At 40.4% G+C, this 22,092-nt stretch overlaps 1 protein-coding gene across 1 annotated transcript in view; it reads left to right on the top strand.

Moving 5' to 3' along the window:
• SPTSSA (serine palmitoyltransferase small subunit A) overlaps positions 1 to 22,092 on the top strand; it is a 459,057-nt gene that overhangs the window by 2,500 nt on the left and 434,465 nt on the right. The window contains exon 2 of the mRNA XM_055555731.1: positions 16,789 to 17,940. Within this exon, the coding sequence (XP_055411706.1) occupies positions 16,789 to 16,892 (104 nt within the window). The 3' untranslated portion in view covers positions 16,893 to 17,940. Of the gene's footprint in view, positions 1 to 16,788 lie in introns of the transcript that reaches the window.

Genomic DNA, 22,092 nt, shown 5'->3' with positions numbered 1-22,092 from the left:
ATTGTTTCTAATGAACAACATTCAGTTATATTCAAACATAAAGAAGTAGAAAAAGCTATCAGTTGAAAGAATTTCTCTTATTTTGGAGATGTTTACAAAATTTGCATTGTTGTCCCCTCATTTGTAAAATATGTACATTTGTTAAATTCTTTGTTCCACAAGTATTATATACTTTCTAATGGCGGATACTATGTGTCACCTGGGAAGCCCATTCTAAAGAGTAGAGATTTACCTACAAATAAAATATAAAAGTATTCTAATGCCACTAGATAAATAAATAAAAATATAGATTATTAGGTTCTTAGAGATGTTATGGAGGTAAAAAAACAGCAGAGATGAGGATAGGAACTAAGGAAGAGGTCTTGTTCTTTGATTTTAGCTAGAGTGGTCAGGAAGGAGACATTTAGAAAGCTTTAAGCAGGGAGAAAATCCCAGGGGATTGAGCATTCCAGGTAGCAGGAATGGTAACCATGCCCTGAAGCACCAGCATGTCTGGCATGTTTCAAGGATAGCTGTGCGATTGGGGTGGCGAAAGTGGGGTGAGTGGCAGGAGAGGTCGGATCCAATCTGGTAGGGCCTCCTAGGCATGGAGTGCGAGTTCTGGAGGTGAAGGGAGGTGCTCATACCTTTTGAGTAGAGTCACTCAGATCCAGTAACAGTTTTCTCACTGCCATTTTTTCTCCCTGACATTTAAATATTGGATAAAGTAGGAAAAGAAAACAGGAATATACATTTTTTCCTTTCTTCTTGAGACTTAAAGCTCTTTTCATTCTGAGTGGAAACCGTGCGCACACATACACACACCCTAGGAATGGCATTTTTGAAACTTATTTTAATTAATTTTTTTTTCAATGTACTGAGTTCTTCTGAGTGTCCAAGAATATGAACTTCAGTTTTTCCTTCGGGGAAATTAAATCCAAGTTCAGGAAAAATTAGAATTTACACATATTCTCAGATTCCCCCTGCCCCCTCACCCCATTCAGCTGAAAGAGCTGGGCAGTGAGTGCTTTGGGACCCAGGGCAGGAAGAGCGATCAGAGAAATTGCAGAGGGAGGTATCTGAGGGTTTGGCTGCATTTTCCCCACATGGGAAGAAGGTGTGGACTGGGGTGCAGAGATGTGTTAGGATGGTGAGTGAGTATGCCAGGCTGACTGGCTGGAACACAGATTCTTTAAGGCAGAATAGGTGGGAAGTACAATTGAAAAAGCAGGTTGAGCCTGTTTATTAATTGGACACTTTTGTGTGTATACTTTGTGCCAGATGCTGGCTCTAGGTGCCTTTTCTGATGTGTCAGTGAGCAAACAAGACAGAGATCCTTGTCTTTGGGAACTTTTATAATAAGTGAACTATGTGGGAATTCTGTGGTGATCCAGTGGTTAGGACTCTGCACTTGTGAAATATATAGTGTGTTAGGTGGTAAGCATATGGAAAACAAAAGTAGGTAAAGGGGATAAGAAATGTGTGGATAGGATGGAGTTACTATTTTTAAACAAGGTATCAGGAGAGGCTTCATTGTGAAAGCATACTTGAGAGTGAAAACATGAAGGAGTTGAGGGAGTTAGCAGGGTAGACATCTGACAGAAGAGAGTAGCTGGCAGAAGGAATAGCAGTTGCAAAGTCTCTGAGTCCATAGCTGCCTGGTGTGGATGAAGGCCTTCACTGAGGCAGGTATGGCTGGAGCAGAGTGAGTGTTGGGGAGAATAGAAGTTGGTGAGATTAGACTCATTGGAAGTCCTGGAGGTCTTTGAAGGACAGTTGTTTTTAATTTTGGTAAAAAGGGGTGCTTTTGGGAGATCTGATAGAAGAGTGATCCAATCTGACTTTAAGAAAAATTATTTATTTGGCTGATCCAGGTCTTAGTTGCAGCATGCAGGATCTTCAATCTTTGATCTTCGCTGCAGCCTATGAACTCTTATTTGGGGCATGTAGGATCTTGTTCCCCAACCAGGGCTCAAATCCAGGCCCCCTGCATTGGGAGCACAGAATCTTAGCCACTGTACCCCCAGGGAAGTCTCCAATCTGACTTTATAAGTTGAGAAGGTTTACTTTGGTTGCAGGATTTAGAACAAATTAAGAGTGGCTAGAGGAAGGAATTGGAGAAGGCAATAGCAACCCACTCCAGTGCTCTTTCCTGGAAAATCCCATGGATGGAGGAGCCTGGTAGGTTGCAGTCCATGGGGTCACTGAGGGTCGGACACGACTGAGCGACTTCACTTTCACTTTTTCACTTTCATGCATTGGAGGAGGAAATGGCAACCTACTCCAGTGTTCTTGCCTGGAGAATCCCAGGGACGGCAGGGCCTGGTGGGCTGCCGTCTATGGGGTCGCACAGAGTCGGACATGACTGAAGTGACTTAGCATCAGTAGCAGCAGCAGAGGAAGGAATGGAGAAGGCAATGGCACCCCACTCCAGTACTCTTGCCTGGAAAATCCCATGGAAGGAGGAGCCTGGAAGGCTGCAGTCCATGGGGTCACTGAGGGTCGGACACAACTGAGTGACTTCACTTTCAGTTTTCACTTTCATGCATTGGAGAAGGAAATGGCAACCTGCTCCAGTGTACTTGCCTGGAGAATCCCAGGGACGGGGGAGCCTGGTGGGCTGCCATCTATGGGGTCACTAAGAGTCGGACACGACTGAACGACTTCACTTTCAGTTTTCACTTTCATGCATTGGAGAAGGAAATGGCAGCCTGCTCCAGTGTTCTTGCCTGGAGAATCCCAGGGACGGAGGAGCCTGGTGGGCTGCCAGAGTCAGCAGTCCATGGGGTCGCACAGAGTCGGACACGACTGAAGTGACTTAGCAGTAGTAGCAGTAGAGGAAGGAAGGGTGGAAGCAAAGGTAGATGTTTTGGATTGAGATAGGCTTTGAATGATCATGAAAAAAAGCATTACTTAAAATTTTTTTTCAAATTAAAAAATTAATTTAAAAGTTGTAAAAATTTTTTTTATAGAACTTTAAAGGTTGCTTTCCATTGACAGTTATTACAATATATTGTCTATGTTCCCCACATGGTACAGTACAGCCTTGAGCTTGTTTTACACCCAATAGTCTGTACCTCTTACTCCCCCACCGTTTCCCCTCCTCCCTCCCCAGCATTTTGTTATTTATTTATTGATTTGATTGCACTGCGTCTTAGTTGTAGCATGTGGAATCTTTGTTTAATTGTAGCATGTGGAATCTAGTTTCCTGACCAGGGAGCTAGCCTGGACCCTCTGGAAGCATCGAGTTTTAGCCACTGGACCACCAGGGAAGCCCCAGCATTACATTTTCTAAGCTGTATGTTCTTTTCAGTGGTGGCTCAGATGGTGAAGAATCTGCCTGTAATGCAGGCAACCTAGGTTCGATCCCTGGGTTGGAAAGATCCCTTGGTGAAGGGAATGGCTACTAACTTCAGTATTCTTCTCTGGAGATTTCCATGGACAGAGGAGCCTGGCAGGAACCATGGGGTTGCAAAGAGTCAGATACGACTGAACTACTCACACTTTCACTTTCACATGCTCTTTTCAGTAGTGACTAGAGTATTTTCTTAGATTTTTGCTGTATCCTCAAGTGTCTAAAGCTGGAACTGAGAAAGATTTTTCTTTACATCTGAATAAGAAAGTAAGTGAAAGTGAAGTTGCTCAGTTGTGTCCGACTCTTTGCGACCCCGTGGACTGTAGCCCACCAGGCTCCTCCGTCCATGGGATTCTCCAGGCAATAGTACTGGAGCGGGTTGCCATTTCCTTCTCCAGGGGATCTTCCCAACCCAGGGATCAAACGCGGGTCTCCTGCATTGCTGGCAAACGCTTTAACCACTGAGCTACCAGGGAATCCCTACATCTGAATATACTTGAATAATTAGTGTGTTTGAGAGTTTAGAAAATACACCTTCTTGAATTATAAATGAAAAATAGTTTATACATCCTCATGGGTCAAAACTCAAAAGGTGAAAAGATGTAGATGGTGAAGGTCTTCCTTCCACCCCTGCCCCAGCCGCCTTGAGACGACCGTTGTCATCAGCTGCCTGTGCATCTTCACTCTGTGAGCACCTGGAAAGCAATAGGTCTTGTTTTGGTGTGTGTAGTTTGGTGAAATCAAAGCTTTTATAAGCCAATAGAGAATTGTTTGAGGAATATATTTTGCTCTGCCCTTTTGGAGGTACTAATAATGATTGATATGGTTCCCTACAATTAAGTGTCTCTGTTTTTTGTATATTTTCTATATAAAGTATATTTTGTAAATAAACACAGCACACAAAACAAAATTGACAACGAGAACCCCTATATATAGGCCAGTGGGTACCATTGTCTGTCTCTTTGGGAGAGCTTTCTCTGAGCTGGTCAGTAAATTATTAAAACCCTAATTCACCAAGTGTCTTCTACTAGAACTTGTTTTTTCTTAATGAGCTCCTTTTTTGAAGACAATGTTTGTAAATATAGAACCATCTGACAATTTAAATAGGTCTCCAGTAAAAATCAGCATGTGATGAGGCAAAATTCTTAATATCAGAAAGTTACTTTTAGAAAAAAATTATTAGTAAATAAGCTTAATGCCTTTTAGAAAGATTTTATCAAGGTACTTTCAAGTCAAATATGATTTCCAAATAACCTCCTCGAAATAACATTCTGTACTACCTTCCAACTTAGGTAGGGAAAGAATTTCTTCCCAACAATCTTCAGTCTTTCTCTTGTATTTTATGCCCTTTCCTTTTTGCCTTCCTTTTGTAGGAATGAAGGCAGTTTTCCATTGTCAGGGAGGGGACTCAATGAGGAAAGCAGAGGTAGGAAAACTGTAACTGATAAATGAATACTTCCAGTTCTCCAGCCCAGTGGTATCCAGACCTTTTGTTTGTGTATCCCCTAAAAGAACACAAAGCACATACTACGTATCCTCTCACTCATTTAAGTTGACATTGGAAATCTTTCATAGTAAATTTAGACAATAACAGGAGGGGTTTTTTTGCTATTAAAAAAATACTGTGTATTTTTGCTAAAAGCTTAAAACTATGATTTTTTTTCCATATACAATTCGTAGAAAATGTTCATCACATGATCTGATTTAGCAAAGCTGGTCCTCACTCTGAAGCCAGGTAGGTGAACTCAGTCTTAAATTTCTGTCAGAAAAGCCTCAACATCTGACTTCCCTGGTGGTCCAGTGGTTAAGACTCCACACTCCCCATACAGGGGCATGGGTTCAGTCCCTAGTCTGGGAACTAAGATCCTGCATGCCCTATGGTGCAGCAAAAAAACAAAAAACAAAACTCAGTGTCATTTTCTTGTCCAAATGATTTTTATGTAAACACCTTTACTCCTGTCTCACCTTGTTATTGTTGCTGTTTTATTTGTTTTATATTTAAAAATTTTTGTTGTTGCTTTTTAATTTATCTGATAACTAGTGGTTTGTTCTCATCTACACTAACTCTAGGTTTGTGCAAGTGGTGACAGGTACATAGGTAACTGATATATAGAGCTTATTTGGTGAATTTTTAGCTTCATTATGTTTTCTGGAGAGCCACACCACCACACGTGAACACAGTATGGACATTCCTTATCCCTTTGGCCAAGCTTTATTAAAACCAGTGTCACTGCTCACATCTGGACTTCCTATTTCCTTCATGTCAGATTTCTGGATCTCTTTCATGCCTGAGGGTCATGCTTCTTGAAGCCGACTCCATGGGTGCACTTGTGAATGTTGGCAGTGGATTCTCTGGCCACTGCCTCAGTGATGGCAGAATGGCCCTTCTCTGTATCCTGTTTGCTGGAGGCATTTTGTGGGGTCCAGATTGGAAAGATGTCTCATTTCCAAATTCATGTTATTACACAGATGGATGAGGCTTGGAGCTGTGCCAGAAATTTGTAACTTGAATGAAATAAAGTACAGAGTAAGTTAGTTACCATTCCTTTGCTTGCTGTCCCAGACGTTATTTTATAGCCTGGGGAAATGCGTGATTGTAAGATTCTGGAAGTAAAGTGGGAGAAGTGAAATTGTAAGTGGGGAGGGAGTGATGAGAAGGAGAACTAGCAGATCACAGTTCTCAGATCAGCTGGAGGAGAGAAAACAGTGGAAGCTGAAGATTTATAAACTGATTCCCCTAACTGATCCAAACCCTTTGAAAAGTTGCTCCAGGTCTCCAGTGCTTTAGTTTGAAAATCACTGCTCTCGCCTGTTTCATACTGCCTGGATATTTGGCTGGCTATATGAGAATGTTAGACTATCCCTTATCTGTACTCCTTAGGATAGTATTTTCCCTTAGTGGGGGAAAGAAAAAAAAAAACCTCTTCTTTTGAGAAAGGTGGAATATAAAAGCAAAACAACAACAACAAAAAGACAAAAACAAAAGACCAGAACTGTGCTACACAAAAAGTAAGTCTCCTATACTAGGATGTCAGGGAAAGTCATGGGAAGTTGATGGTTGAGGGGACAAAGCACATGTAATCTACAGTGTTTCAGTGTGTGATACAAGTGATTTTTCAGTAGAGGTGAATGTGGATCCTCTCTCTACTGCTTCATATTCTTAAGGACCTTGTGACCTCATCCCCCAACCCCAGCTCAGAGTTGGAGTATTAACGTTTGTGATGCTTAGGGGTAAGGATAAGATAAATTCTTTAGATTAAAAAAAAAAAAAGCCCAATGCTTAAATTTAATGATTAAAGCTACATGTTCCAGAAGATCTACTTAATGGAGGATGTATACTTTTCATGAATTGCAGTGCTTAAAAAAATAGCAGTTATGGAATAGAAGGAGTATTTATGATCAAAAGTTATGAAAAGAACTATTACTAATACAGGAATTTTGGCATCACATGATGTTGTTTACTTGCAAAGTTGTATCTGACTCTTTTCAACCCTGTGGACTGTAGTCCACCAGGCTCCTCTGTCTATGGGATTGCCCAGGGAAGAATACTAGAGTAGGTTGCCATGCCCTCCTCCAGGGGATCTTCCCGACCCAGGGACCTAATCCGTATCTCCTGCATTGGCAGACGGATACTTTACTGCTGAGCCACCGGTGAACCCCATTACGTGTTGTATGTGTTCCTGAAAAAATTCTCAAATAAGATAGTTTATGGGAAAATACCACTGGCGCAGACTCCTCAAAACTGATGTAACTTCTAATGAGAACAATGGTTAGCATTTGGGGGGATAACTTGGATAGCCAGGGCAAGCAGGCTGGAGGCTGCCCCAGGGGACATTAAAAATTGATGGACAGAGTTGACTAGAAATGCTGGGGTGTGACAGAGATGGTGTGGGCTGCCTTGGAGGAGGCGGTGCAGGCCTGTCATTAGCGGAGAGTTTTTCCAGCTGGGAGGTGTGCCTTTTTGGAAAGGGAGAACCGGTGCAGACGCTAATTTTTAATTTTCTTAAAATAGAGCTATAAGGACTTGCAGCCACTGAGCTGAGGGATGTTTCTTGCTGAAGATTAGTATTCTTTTCTCACTAATCTGGCTCCCCTAATTTATGAAAAAATCCCATATGAAACAAATCCTAGTTATGTATGAGCTGATTGACGTTTCAGAAATGTGTTATAGCAGATTATATTTTAGAGCAAACAGGTAATTCACCCCTCCACCCCTTGACTCCAGGACTTCAGATCTTCATTAGATTAACAGAAGCTCTAATTAAAAAGGGATATAGCCATACGTAGCGTCAGTGTCTCTGGGCTCAGATCTGCAAACCATTTCTAGGATTTCAGTTCAGAGTTGAACAGTGTCGTTGCTGGTTTTAGCAGCAGACTTTTTTGCTTGTTTAGTTTTTAAAGAGTTCATCATCGAGTTGTTCTAAAATCAGTTTCCATACTTAGGTATGACGAACACTACAGAAAGCTCAGAGGATGGGTTTTGCCTGCTAACGTTAACCTCTGATGCTGATGTCATGTTCTTCGTTGTTGTTTAGTCGCTAAGTTGTGTCTGACTCTGCTGCAATTCCATGGACTGTAGCCGCTTGGCTCCTCTGTCCATGGATTTTTCCAGGCAAGGATACTGGACTGGGGTGGGTTGCCATTTCCTTCTCCAGGGGATCTTCCCAATCAATGGTTTGAACCCACGTCTCCTGCATCGGCAGGCGGATTCTTTACCAGTGAGCTACCAGGGAAGCCCATGACATCCTTTACTATGGCCCAAGAATATCAAATTGGCTGACATATACTGGACTGTATCTTCTACTTGCTTTCATGTATGACAACCAGAGTATCAAAAGTAACATATTTGGGGAAAAAAAACTTTTTTTTTTTTTTTAAAACATTTGGTGGTGTTCTGAGGCTGCAGGATTTTAGTTCCCTGACCAGGAAGTGAAAACCTGCCCTCAGCAGTGAAAGCATGGAGTCCTAACCACTGGGCTGCCAGGGAATTCCCAAAATAAGCTTTCTTAGCATTTCTTTTCAAGGTCAGGGAACAAAAACTGCAGTAAGAAAATGGCAACCCACTCCAGTATTCTTGTCTGGAAAATCCTGTGGACAGAGGAGCCTGCTGGGCTACAGTCCATGGGATTGCAGAGAGTCGGAAAAGACTGAGCACATTTTTCACGGTCAAGGGACAAAACCTGCAGTAATAAGGGAGATTCCTTTCCATAGCATTGTTTAACAGCAGACACCTGCTTTCCCTTAGAACTTTGATTGCTTTTCACCAAACAGCCTGTGGTTATACTTTATCAGATGCTTTGTTTTCTTTCAGATGGTTCCTTAAAATAAATTAGATTTATCAAAACTTTTGAATATATCTAAGGATAAAAGTTGGAGAATGGCACTTTTCCACTGCAATGGCACCTGACTCCAGTACTCTTGCCTGGAAAATCCCATGGACGGAGCAGCCTGGAAGGCTGCAGTCCATGGGGTCACTGAGGGTCGGACACGACTTCACTTTCACTTGTCACTTTCATGCATTGGAGAAGGAAATGGCAACCCACTCCAGTGTTCTTGCCTGGAGAATCCCAGGGACGGGGGAGCCTGGTGGGCTGCCGTCTATGGGGTTGCACAGAGTCGGACACAACTGAAGCGACTTAGCAGCAGCAGCAAGGATAAAAGTAGCATTCAAAGAGTTCATTTTACAAAAGGAATTTGAGTAATAGAAGATTGGGTTGACTAGTAGAAGATTGAAAAATGACATTTTAGCTCTGTTTTTTGATGTGACCAGGGCCATCAGAGACTGAAAACATTGAAACTATTCAGTGAAGAGGAATAAATCATACCCACTCGAACAAAAACCTCTACTCTTTTCCCAATGAGGAACTAATTTTGGTTTCTCCAGAGTCTTGTGAACAGGTTGCTAAGGTAGGTGGTGATAGTGTGAGGTTACTGGTTAGGGCAGGAATGTTAGTTTCTGCAAGCTTACGATGTACTGTATTTTAAAGCATTTCCTGTTTTGTTTTGTTTTTAGGTTGCTGGGAAAAGGCCTAGGGTGGCCAATTCCTTGTATGAGCAAAACGTCTTTATTTATTTTTCCTATCTAGCTGGGAACTTACCAGCTCGTGATTAATTGAAGATTCCTGTTAAAGAAAACAGAAAACAATACACAGATATATGGCTTCACATCCATTTGCTGTTTAATCCATTGAACCCATAAAATATTTAAGTTATGTCCAGGTTTATAAATAACCTCTAATTTTTCACTCAGCCCTTGAACAAACATTTATTGGCAGTTCCCGCACAATCTTGGCACATTATATGCTCAGTTCTTTTTTTGTTTTGTTTTTTATTTTTATTGGAGTACGGTGACTTTTGTTGTATCTCTGCTGTGCAGCAGAGTGAATCAGCTATATGCTTACTTATATCCTCTCTTTTCTTGATTTCCTTTCCATTTAGGTCACTGCAGAGCATTGAGTAGAGTTCCTCTTGGCTCTACTATAGGTTCTCATTAGTTACCTATTTTATACATCATCTGCTCAGTTCTTGATGATTGACGAAGTCCCGGCGTTGTCTAACAATGCACTACAGCTAGAAGCAAAGAGCGGCCGAGGCACTCCCTCTTAAGCACTCAAAAATCAGTGGTAGAGGCAGTTACATACACACAAAACAGAAAAGACTTTTTTTAGTTCTTGAGATTTTTGGTTTGTTAGTCTAGATTTCACTAGCTTAGTTCTGTATTGCTTGAATCATGGAGCCTGCTTTAAAGCATGAACCTGGTTAGTCTTGTACAGCTGATGCTTGTGGGAACAGCAGTAAGGGCTTGGTAAATGGAGAGTTGGTTGTGGTCTAGTCGCTCAGTCCTGTCCAAGTCTCTTTCGACCCCTTGGACTGCGGCCCACCAGGCTTCTCTCTCTGTCCATAGGATTTTCCAGGCAAGGTTACTGGAATGGGTTGCCATTTCCTCCTCCAGGGAATCTTCCCAACCCAGGAATTGAACCCAGGTCTCCTGCATTGGAAGGCAGATTCTTTGCCACTGAGCCACCTGGGAAGCCCAAATGGAAAGATTACTCTATCACCTTTGTATATTATGTACCATTATATATAGATTATGTCACCTTCTAATATAAGTGTATTATGTAGCACTGATTATTTACATTTTCTGTGTGTGTATCTGTGTGTGTGTGTGTGTCAGCATCTCAAACAGAGGATTACCTTAGGTGATTGAGAAATGGTGCCTAAATGCCTTCTCTAAGCAAGTGGAATCTGAACATGTTGATGCAGGAAAGGATTTCATTTTATGGAGAAGAAACAGGTTCAGAGAGTTGTGATGCCCTAGTCGTGTCCGACTCTTTGCGACCCCATGGACTGTAGCATCTGTCCATGGCTCCTCCATCCATGGGATTTTCAAGGCAAGAGTACTGGAGTGGGTTGCCATTTCCTTCTCCAGGGGATCTTCCCAACCCAGGTATCGAACCTGGGTCTCCTGCATTGTAGCAGACGCTCTTACCATCTGAGCCACCAGGGAAGTCCATACTATAAATTAACAACAAGTTAATAGCAGAGTGACCTTGGGCAATTTCCAAACAGAGGTCTGAGTCATAGTGTTAAATGCCCAAGCCTTAAAACAGTAATTTCAATAAAGATTATGTTACCTTTTGTTGAAGAATAGATTTTTATCAACCCTGAAAGGCAAGTTATATATATCCTCATACTATAGATAAAGAGACTAGTAATCAGATAATTTCTGGCACAATCAGGGATTGACAAACTTTCAGCTCAGACCTAGGTCTCCTCTAGTGCTGTGGTGACCCCAGTATCCATTTCTTGAACTTCACAGTGTATCAAGGACACTTTAAAATTTGAGAGGTGTGTTAAAAGAATGCAGTGGATTGAGAAATCCACTCAAGGACTCAGATAACAAATAATAGCTGTTGTATTCTAGATAGTATACTTTTAGCTTTGTTTGGGAGAACATTTCTAAGGAGATGAAGGTCACACGTTCTCCAACCTTGCAAATGTCGCAATAAAACCAAGACCTAAGAGTGTCAATAGACTGCCATTATAAATGGTGCCAAGCATAATCTCAGGGAATATTCAACTCAGTATTTTAGAGCTATTTCAACTACATGGCTGAAATTGCTTAAATTGCATTTGTAGAAAGCTATTATAAAAGGCATTTCTTCTTTTTTTGCATGTTTTGCAAGGTGATTATTAAGGCCAGTAGAAATTCCTCATGGTCCCATTGTTTTATTTGTTCACTTATTATGAGTTTCATTGTATAGTTAAGTCAGTTGTGAGTTTTAAATAGTCTCTTATTTAGTGGAGTGTGGACTTCCCTGGTGGCTCAGACAGTAAAGCGTCTGTCTACGATGTAGGAGACCTGGGTTCGATCCCTGGGTTGGGAAGATCCCTTGGAGAAGGAAATGGCAATCCACTCCAGTACTATTGCCTGGAAAATCCCATGGACAGAGGAGCCTGGTAGGCTATAGTCTATGGGGTCACAGAGAGTCGGACACGACTGAGCGACTTAACGTTCAAATTAGGAATTTAGGTTTAATAGATACTATTATATATAAACTAGTTAAGCAGAGATCTACTGTATAGCACAGGGAGCTATATTCAGTACCTTGTAATAACCTATAATGGAAAAGAATCTACAAAAGAATCTATCTGTATATCTGAATCACTTAGCTGTATACCTGGAATGTTGTAAATCAACTGTACTTCAATTAGAAAAATATTCTCTTCCGGTTGAGCTTTAGGATAATTTTTGGAAATAATTTTGAAATTTAATTGTATAGCAAACTTACTTTTAGAGAGTTAGTTATTATTATGATTCTGAAGATACTTAGGAGAACTGGGGTCAGAATATAGAAACTTTTGAGGGAAATAGAATAAAAGTTTAATAAGTGGCTCTGGGTAAAAATTTAAGGTTATTATTATTATTTCGAGCAGCTAATAAATTGGCATTTGCATCTTGGTTCAAGTGACTTTTGGTAATTTTGTTTATTTTGGTCAGAATTGAGAGTTATTTATTCTAAGAGCTAAGACTTTCTATTTATTTCCTAAGAACAAATTAGATCAATGATGCCTAACCCAAACTTTGTCAAGGAAGAAGATCCTTCAAATAAAATAGCTTTTAGTCTAGTATGATATACAGTTACATTTTCCTTTGCAATTTTTACTTATTAAAAAAAGTTATTGACTATTCCACCATGCAAAAAACCCCGTAAAGGATAATATAATGAAAGTGTGCCCATACTACCAACTAGTTGAAGGAAAACATTACTAATACATTTGAAGCCCCTTTACGCCCCTTCTTGCGGGTCTCTCTTCTTCCTCTTCCCATTTCACCCCATTAAGTATCCAATAGCTGAATTTTGCTTATATAATTGCCATTTATTCTTTTTTTTTAATTTGTTTTTTAATTGAAGGATAATTGCTTTACAGAATTTTGTTGTTTTCTGCCAAACATCAGCATGAATCAGCCATAGGTATAGATATGTCCTCTTATTCCATATGTATTCGTCACAACAGAATGCTATAGAATGTCATGAACTCTAGTCTCTAATATCTTAACCAGGCCAAAAAAAAAATCTTTTCAAGTTTCAATAAGTTCTTGTTTCATTTATGCAAAGAAAATTTTAAAGATTTGAGAATTTAGTGTTCACAAAATTGACCTTAAGTCTCAGATTCCTATCTTATGTGGAACAGTCTCTGTTAAGCTAAATTTATGCATGTTCCATAACTGATACATTCTCCATGATGAATTGAAGGATTACAGTGCCATAAAGAGTAGGTAATATAATCATTCAGATGGCTATTTTTAGTAATTACTTCTTACTTGAATTTGAGCCAATGACCTGAATTTTATTACTATGTCATTTCATTTGTTTGGTGTAGACACTCATAAATCTTACATAAAAGCTATAAAAAAACCAAAAAACATTTTGAAAATATAGATTAGAAAAAGATTTTGTGTTTCTTCGCTGTAGTCACTGTAGAGTTTGTCAGTCACAGTACATATGTGGAATATGTAGAAAGCACTACAGTGAATCCAGGGTCAAATAATGTTTCTTGAGCAATTCCTTTATTCATCACACATTTATTAAGCATGTGTTATGTTAGATATTGGAGATACAAAAATGATTAGATATTGTTCCTGTGTTCAAGGAGTTGATAATCTGGATGAGATAAATAAATCTACAGATATAAGCACTGTGACATTTAATAAAGAGTTTGACAAACGTCAGGGAGTAATTACCTCTGTTAGGACATTGGGGTAAGAATGGAAAAAGTGAGTGCTAGGGAAAGCCTCATCTAAGAAGAGATGAGTCGCTGAGAGAATGATTAGGTTTTATTTGGAGGAATAGGACTTCTCGTTCATAGGAAGGTATTATGGTAATGGTGAAGAACACATTTTGGAGGTTTGAGTGATTTGGTTTGGAATTGGCTCCATTGCTTAGTCTGATTTGGGGATGTTACTTAAACTCACTGAAGGGCTTAACACAGTTCCAGGTGCACACTAGATATTCACAGAATGAAAGCTGCTACTGCTATTATCTTTGTTGTTCAGTTGTTAAGTCGTGTACAACTCTTTGCGATCCCCACGGATTGCAGCATGCCAGACTTCCCTGTCCTTCACTGTGTCCTGGAGTTTACTCAGATTTGTATCCATTGAGTTGATGATGCCATCCAGCCATCTCATCCTCTGTTACCCCCTTCTCTTCCTGCCCTCAGTCTTTCCTAGCATCAAGGTCTTTTCCAGTGAGTCAGCTCTTTGTATCATGTGGTCAAAGTATTGGAGCTTCAGCAAGAGCCTTTCCAATGAATATTCAGGATTGATTTCTTTTAGGATTGGTGAGGTCTTAAACTGTGAACTGGTTGATCAGATTTGGGGGTGGGCATTGTTACAAAGAGAAGATCTTAATTGGTTCAGATCAGTCAGGGCTTATCCCTGGAGATGGGATAGCATAAGGAACTCAAGGAACATGGCAGCTGTACTAGCAGGAGGAGTGAGTGGATATTTGGGAGAAAAGCACATTAACCATCTTACATATCAGTGGCAGACAGGGGGAAAGAACCAGTGAAATAGGAAAATGATGTGAGAGAAGGAAGGAGAACCCCCAGAGAAGTACCTCAACCCAGAGTAGAAGGAGTTTTGAAGAGGAAAGACGAAAATGGCGTCAATTCAAATAGCCATTGGGTTTGGTAGGGGGTCATCAGTGACCTGAGAGTGTCTATAGCCTGGAGGGATAGAAGGCATATGGTTGTGTGGATGATAAACAGTAATGTGGAAACAGCATGTACATACACTTTTTTAAAAAAAGAAATTACGTGGTAAATACAGGCTGGTTGTTTAAGAAAGAACTGAATTAAGGGGGTGCTAAAAAGTAAGTTAAAAAAATTGTCATGGGTGGACATTACCTACACCTGACATCTGCATCTCCACCAAAGTGGCCAGTTCCACCTCCCCCAGGGCAACTTCCTTCCTGCCAACACCCTTCCTCTTGTGAAGTTCTTCACAGGGACAGCAGCACTAACCCAGGCACCCCCAGCGGGGTCACTGGTGTCATTCCAGATGTGACACTGGCCTCCACCGCCATCTTTAGTGACTCGTTTCCAAAGGCCTGTCCATTTTCTTCATGAATCCCGCTTTAGGATATTCCTGTGTCCAGGTTGTCTGGGTCAACCATTCTGGGTACGGTGAGGGACACTGAAGGACTAAGAATGTCCACTGTGGCCCTCTCTTTGTCTTCCTCCTAACTCTATCACCACACTGCTCCTCCCACCCCACCAGAAAAATGTAAATCCCCAAATAATGGTTGTTAATCATCAAGAACTTGCTTTCCCCATCCCAGGACCCACAGTTTGACCAACCTTCACTTAAAAGCTAAGACTGAATGTAGGCTGACCCCTCCCATGAAGACTGTGAGATCCCACTATAAAATTATGTGTTTGTTTGTTGTTTTTTTTTTTTTTTCCCAGGCTGCGCTGTGTGGCATGTGGGATCTTAGTTTCCCAACCAGGGATCGAACCTTTGCCCCCTGCATTGGGAGCGTGGAGTCTTAACCACTGAACCGTCAAGGAAAGTCCCTAAATCATTGTGATTTTAGTTGCATTTCAAAAAGCAATCACTGTGGGAGACTTTTCACCCATGTTTGCTGAATGAACTTAGGGTTTGAGTCAGGTTTGAGCTCGGATTCTAAAGATAGCTTCTTGTGTGGCCTTGGACAAGTCCCCTCAGTGTTTTCTCATTCTCTGAAGAGTGGTAGTCAATAAACATTTCACAGGAAAGCTGAAAGCTGTAAAGGTCAAGTGAGATAATACATAAAAGATTTGTCAACTAAACTGTTATACAAATATTGGTTGGTAGTAAGCACATTGTTTATTTAAGCCCTATCTTCTCATAGAGGAATGTAAGGTGTGCTAGAACTACCAGTTTGTAGAGCTGAATGTATGGAAGACGAGGTAGGGGGAGGGGAGGTTGATATGAATGAAGGAGTGACTGAAACACAGTCCTAGTTCAGAAGCAGTAACTCCCCTTAGAAATCCTTAGGTTTTACATAATTTTTGTTAACAGTGTTTCATGTGGCCCAACGGGAGGACTCTCTGTTGATTTGTGTCTATACAGTTTAAATTCCTTTTGGAATGCAGAGAAAGGACCACAGTGCAGAATGTTTGTGGTTTAGGTTATCAAGATGACTTTTGTTTGACATTGCAAATTTAGTGAGAATAATATGTGTTTAATATAGCAGGTGTTATCAGTTTATGTCACTAGTATATGATTGATCTTATCTTTGGCTCTAAAGTCAATATCTTACCACATCCTAGTCTAAATAATTCTAAAATTTTTGGATCAGACAGTCTGATTATTCACGTCGGAAGACCTTTTGCAGTCATTACATACTGTGCAATTTTATTCCTATACATTTCTGTTTCTTAGGTTAACAGTCACTTTCTCTGCTTCATTTTAAGCAGCCTGATGTTTTGAAATAAAACAGGGAGAATAATAGTATACCCCATGCAAGGTGATAGTGAAGATAAAATGAGCTTAAAAAATTTAGAATGGAGACTTCTCTGGTGGTCCACTGGCTAAGACTCATCACTCCCAATGCAGGGGCCCCAGGTTCTATCCCTGGTCAGGAAACTAGATTCCACATGCTGCCACTAAGACTTCTCATGCTGCAACTGAGTTTACGTGTCACAAACACATCGCACATTCTGCAGCTAAAACCTGAGGCAGCCAAATAAATAAGTAAAATTGTTAAAAACAATTTTAGAATGGTGTCAGGCATAGTTCAGGTGAGCAGCTATAATTATAGTTATTCGTTCTCTATAAATACTTGATAGGGATGAGAAAGAATTAAGTGAATGGATACTTCCACACAAAACAGTGCTGCAAAAATTGGGGAATTTAGTTTTAGATAAACTGAGAAAAATCAAATGAAGTTTCCTTAACTGTGACTCAGATTCCATGCTGGTTTCCATCGTGGGGATGGCACTGTACACGGGATATGTCTTCATGCCTCAGCACATCATGGCGATACTGCACTACTTCGAAATTGTACAGTGACCAACATGTGGCCAAGTCAAGAAGCTCCTTAGGGAAGACCCATCGCCTGAATTTGGAAAGAGACTTCATCAGATGTCATAAGAAACTCTCCTAGATGTCAACATAACCAACCCTATGAATATAAAGACTAAAATTCATGGGTAGAACAGGAAAACGATCCTGACTCATGTGTTGTGTTCTTTATTGTTAATTTTAAAAGAGGCTCTTGTATAGTAGTTTTTGTCTATTTTAACATTGTAGTCATTTGTACTTTGATATCAGTATTTTCTTAACCTTTGTGACTGTTTCAATATTACCCAGTGAAAGCTTTTCTTAATGTAACTTTGAGTACATTTTAATTGCCTTCTATTTCTAAAACCTAAAGTCATTAGTTGGGCTTTACTGTTCTTGCTATCGTTTGGCATACATATCTGCCTGGAAATATTTATACTCTTGACCAAAGTTTTGTAAGAAAAAAATTCAAGATTTGGGGCAAGGGGGCTGGGGAGGGAGGATATTTTATTGAGAACTATTTACAAAAGACTTATCTGTAAGTTTGAACTCAGGAGTACAGTTTTAGTTATCTGGACTCTTAATCAGCTTTTGCTTTAAAACTATAAAGTTTCTTAATGAAAAAGGAAGATCTCGCTAAAGTTAAAATAAGGAAACTTTCACCTTTTAAGTATTTAATTCATGTGTGAACTCATTTCCAGAAAGCTTTGATGATGGTTCTTGTGACAAATGGTGGTTTAGTAGCACTATTGTGTACGGCTTATGTGCCATAGCGTTTCTAACAGAAGGTAATGAGCTTCTTCTGAGGGCCGTTAGTAGCACTGGACTTCCTTAAATTTAGATTCATGATTGTAATGGGTGCTGCAAATGCATTTGCACATTGCAATATGATGAGATGAATTGTTAAAATCTATAACAAAAAGAAATGTACACTTGGTTAAAATCCGCTCACTCTTTGTATTGTTTTTTTTTTAAAAAAAGATTTTTATTCCGTAAATGTAAAATGACTACCTAATTTTTTGATGTAAACTCATTAAATTCGAAGAGAGAAAAATCAGCTGATGTAGCAGTATTTTTTTTTCCCTTGATGGTTAAATATTGATCTAATATTTATATTTCTGAATTGATTACTGTGGGCCAATAAGCAGTAAGTATATTTTAACATGTCTCTCAACATAAAAGTATTGCTAATTTAAAAAATTAGACATTTTTTTAAAGCATGCCTCCCAGAATGTTTTGCTATTTTTTTTTTTTTTTAGAATTTAAATATTTTTGGCATCAGATTGTACAGAGTAGACTTTTGAAGTGTTTTCTAGCCCAGAGGTACTAAGTAATATTTGAAAGCCTGGTATTTTTAAAGAATCAATTGGTATCATCTCCATTAGATAGGGAGAGTGAGGGTAATGTATAATTTGATTTTGAAGTGGTTAAAAGTAGATTATCTAAAGTGAAATAATGAATATGAGGCTGTAAGTCTGAATTTATTCAATAAGTGCTCAAATTTGGCTTTCCCCATTGACCTCCTCTCTCCCCTCTTACTCATTGACAAATAGCTTCTAATATCGGGATCTCTGCTGAGTTGAAGACAAGACAAGTCATTAGTTGACAAGGGATATCCAGATAATCTGTCTTCACCCTCTATTCAGAAATCTTTAATTCATCCTCACTCTGCTGAAATCCATTAAATTGCTGTTGTATAGCCAATGGTTGTTATGAAACACTGACCTGAGAGATAGATAGATGGAAGATAAGTTTAGCCTTACAGATAATTAAAAAAGAATTTTTTTTTTTTAACCTTACAGAGAATTTTGAGAAGAGTCAGAAAGAGAAATAGAAGCAGGTCCACAGAGAGGTGATCAGGGAAGCATATTCTCACCCACTGATGCAAGGGTCTGGTCCATTTGTTAGTAAATAATAAATGGGGAGATCATTTCACTTTATCTGTTTGCAGAAGGTATTTATTAGATAATTCTATATAGGTTGCTTATGTTTTTGTGTCTTCTGAACAGAGATACTGACTGTCTTTTTTTCTGGAATATTTTTCAAGGATGTTTGTATGATAGAGAAGATAAAGAAGAGATAATACCTCCATCTAGAACAAAGGGCAGGTGTGCTTAGAGCTTTGGAAGGGGAAGGTAAAGACTGTCTCCTTATGAAGCAATGGACATCATAAACGATCTGAGTTCCCTGTGCTCAGGATTGCTCTCCTCTAATGTGACCCTCTGCATGTACACGTGTCACCTGGTCCTCTTTGCTTTGTCCTTTGGGGACTGGAGCTTGGGAACCAAACAAGAAAGTGATACTTGGGCTATTTCTATGTGTAAAACTAAGTCTTTTGTGTCTGACCCTGGACCTCAGCCTTCTGCCAGTATCCACAAAGCTATGCCAAACTAACTTGTTAGCTTGCAGACCCTTCACAGTTCTTGACACTGTTTTGGTGGTGAGAATGCGATGAAGAAGAGATGTGGTGTCTGCTAGAAGAGGAAAGACCATGGCCCCACAGGCCAGATTCAGAGATGAGACACACCCTGGTATCCAGTAGTAAATGCTCTTGCTCAAGTGTTGGGGGAGTTAGGGGAACCAGGGTCCCCAGCTATCCTACTTGTTAACTAATCCTTTGAAGCTGAGAAGTGAGAGACATGATTGTGCCAATCTGCTTACCTGGTGCCTTGGTGGTTGGTCATGTTCCTCTGGTGAGTTGGAAGAAGGAATCTTGTGATAAAGGGACAGCTCTAAAGACATTGTGTCTAAGACATGCTAAGTCAAAGAACCTCCAAATGGAAATCAATGGTGACAACATTGTTGAATTGTTGAATAACATGAGGGCATATTCACATTTGGGTGGTCTGGAACATTCCATGTTTATTCAGGTGAACTGAATGCAAAGCCTTGCTTATAGGCTCAGAGCTGCTCTCTCCCTCTGTGCCCCTTCTCCCCGATCCTGGCTTCAGGTTCATTAAAGGTGAGACCCAGTGTACCCTGCCTGAGTATGCTGGGGAGTTTCACAGAGAGGAGAGAGTCAAACTTGATGGCTCTGTAGGATATACTTACCCAAGTCATCCTACCCATTCCTGTGGGAGAAGGGGCACCAGTATTTAACTAGTGGAGTTTGGACATTTTTTGTAATGCAGAAGGAAAATCTCTGTGACCTTATTAGGCCCGATTCAGTATACTCTTGTGGCTTCCTATGGTGAGTATGCAATTGATGTCGATGTCTGTGCTATGAATGCTTGTAAGTGCCAGAGATGATACCCATATTTGGCAAGAGAGGTATGTAGAGAAATACTAGTACCTTTGGATTTCCACAACTCTGATGACCCCTTTGAGCTACAGGTCTCTATGTATGATTTAGCCATTTAGAATCTGGCATAAAGAGACATCTTCCATCTAAGGTGCTCCTTCCATATTTGGACTCCTGGGTCCTCTTGCCCCCTGATAATGGCTGTCTGTTTGAAAAACAGCCAGGAACTGTTTGAAAAACAGCCAGGAACTTACTGTTCTCAGAACTGACTCACAAGTAAAGCACAGGGTAGCCCCTGCTCCTGCATCTTCCATGCAAAACATTGGTCAGCACCTCTGGATTTCATTCATTCCCATTGCCATTCGCAGTCTCTAGGGGCTGAACAAATGCCACCTTCCTGGTGGCATGGACTGACAAGGCAGTTTGGACTGTTGGCCCGCAGGCAATCCTAGATTCAGTTATTTAAACTGAATGGTGAGCCCTAGCTGAGGTATACTAGCTTGCCAGAAGGCCCCATTGGAGGAACTGTCAACCTATGCCCTTTGAATGATGGAGGTCTCACTCGAGGCCAACAGTTGTAACAACATTTTCTTTCCAGGGATACCTTACATGATTTCTGGACTTTATTTCTTTTCTGGAAGCAAGAAGTTAACTTGTGTCCTGAAAAACACCCTTCAGGGCAATCATAAGACACCTGCCTGCAAGTGTTTAGAAACACTAACAGATCATGTGACCCTCAGATGACTGCAGAGATCTTTCTAACAGGGTTCTCCAGAAAGGTAACTGATTTTTATTCATGCATATGTTATGGGCAGTGATCTCTGTACCAGGAGTCATCTGATTAGAAAAGGTGGTACAAAATTTCATGATTTTAGTTGAAGCGATCCATGACAGTGCCTTGGCTCTGGAGGGATTTCAGGCTGGTCTCAGCTCATTAAGCAAGGTTGTTATGGATGAGAGAATTGCCCTAGACTTCCTTCTTAAAGGCCAAGGTGGATTTTGTATGATCTTAAGTACATTTGGCTATGCCTGGATTAATAATGCCTTGGGCCGAGTGGAAAAGTCTTTATAGAAACATGGCTTTCTAAATTAGACCTTGATAGTTTTGGGGATTTGTTAAGCTGGTAGGTTCTCAGACCCTGGGGGCCATGGTTGAGATTGATATAGGATGGCTGCTTCCTGTCAGAATCCTATTTAACAGTTCAGTTCAGTTCAGTTTAGTCACTCAGTCATGTCCAACTCTTTGAGGCCCCATGGACTGCAGCACGCCAGGCCTCCCTGTCCATCACCAACTCCCAGAGCTTACTCAAACTCATGTCCATCGAGTTGGTGATGCCATCCAGCCATCTCATCCTCTGTCATCCCCTTCTCTCCCACCTTCAATCTTTCCCAGCATCAGGGTCTTTTCAAATGAGTCAGTTCTTTGCATCAGGTGCCCACAGTATTGGAGTTTCAGCTTCAGCATCAGTCCTTCCAATGAACACCCAGGACTGATTTCCTTTAGGATAGACTGGTTGGATCTCCTTACAGTCCAAGTGACTCTCAGGAGTCTTCTCCAGCACCACAGTTCAAAAACATCAATTCTTTGGTGCTCAGCTTTCTTTATAGTCCAACTCTCACATCCATACATGACTACTGGAAAAACCATATCTTTGACTAGACGGACCTTTGTTGGCAAAGTAATGTCTCTGCTTTTTAATATGCTCTCTAGGTTGGTCATAGCTTTTCTTCCAAGGAGCAAGTGTCTTTTAATTTCATGGCTGCAGTCACCATCTGCAGTGATTTTGGAGCCCAAGAAAACAGTCTCTGTTTCCATTGTTTCCCCATCTATTTCCCATGAAGTGATGGGACTGGATGCTATGATCTTAGTTTTCTAAATATTGAGTTTTAAGCCAACTTTTTCACTCTCCTCTTTCACTTTCATCAAGTAGCTCTTTGGTTCTTCTTTGTTTTCTGCCATAAGGGTGG

The sequence above is a fragment of the Bubalus kerabau genome, chromosome 19 (assembly GCF_029407905.1).
Source record: "Bubalus kerabau isolate K-KA32 ecotype Philippines breed swamp buffalo chromosome 19, PCC_UOA_SB_1v2, whole genome shotgun sequence".
Taxonomy (NCBI): Eukaryota; Metazoa; Chordata; class Mammalia; order Artiodactyla; family Bovidae; genus Bubalus; species Bubalus kerabau.
Note: the sequence above shows the minus strand (reverse complement) of the source record. Positions and strands in the feature narration are given on the sequence as shown.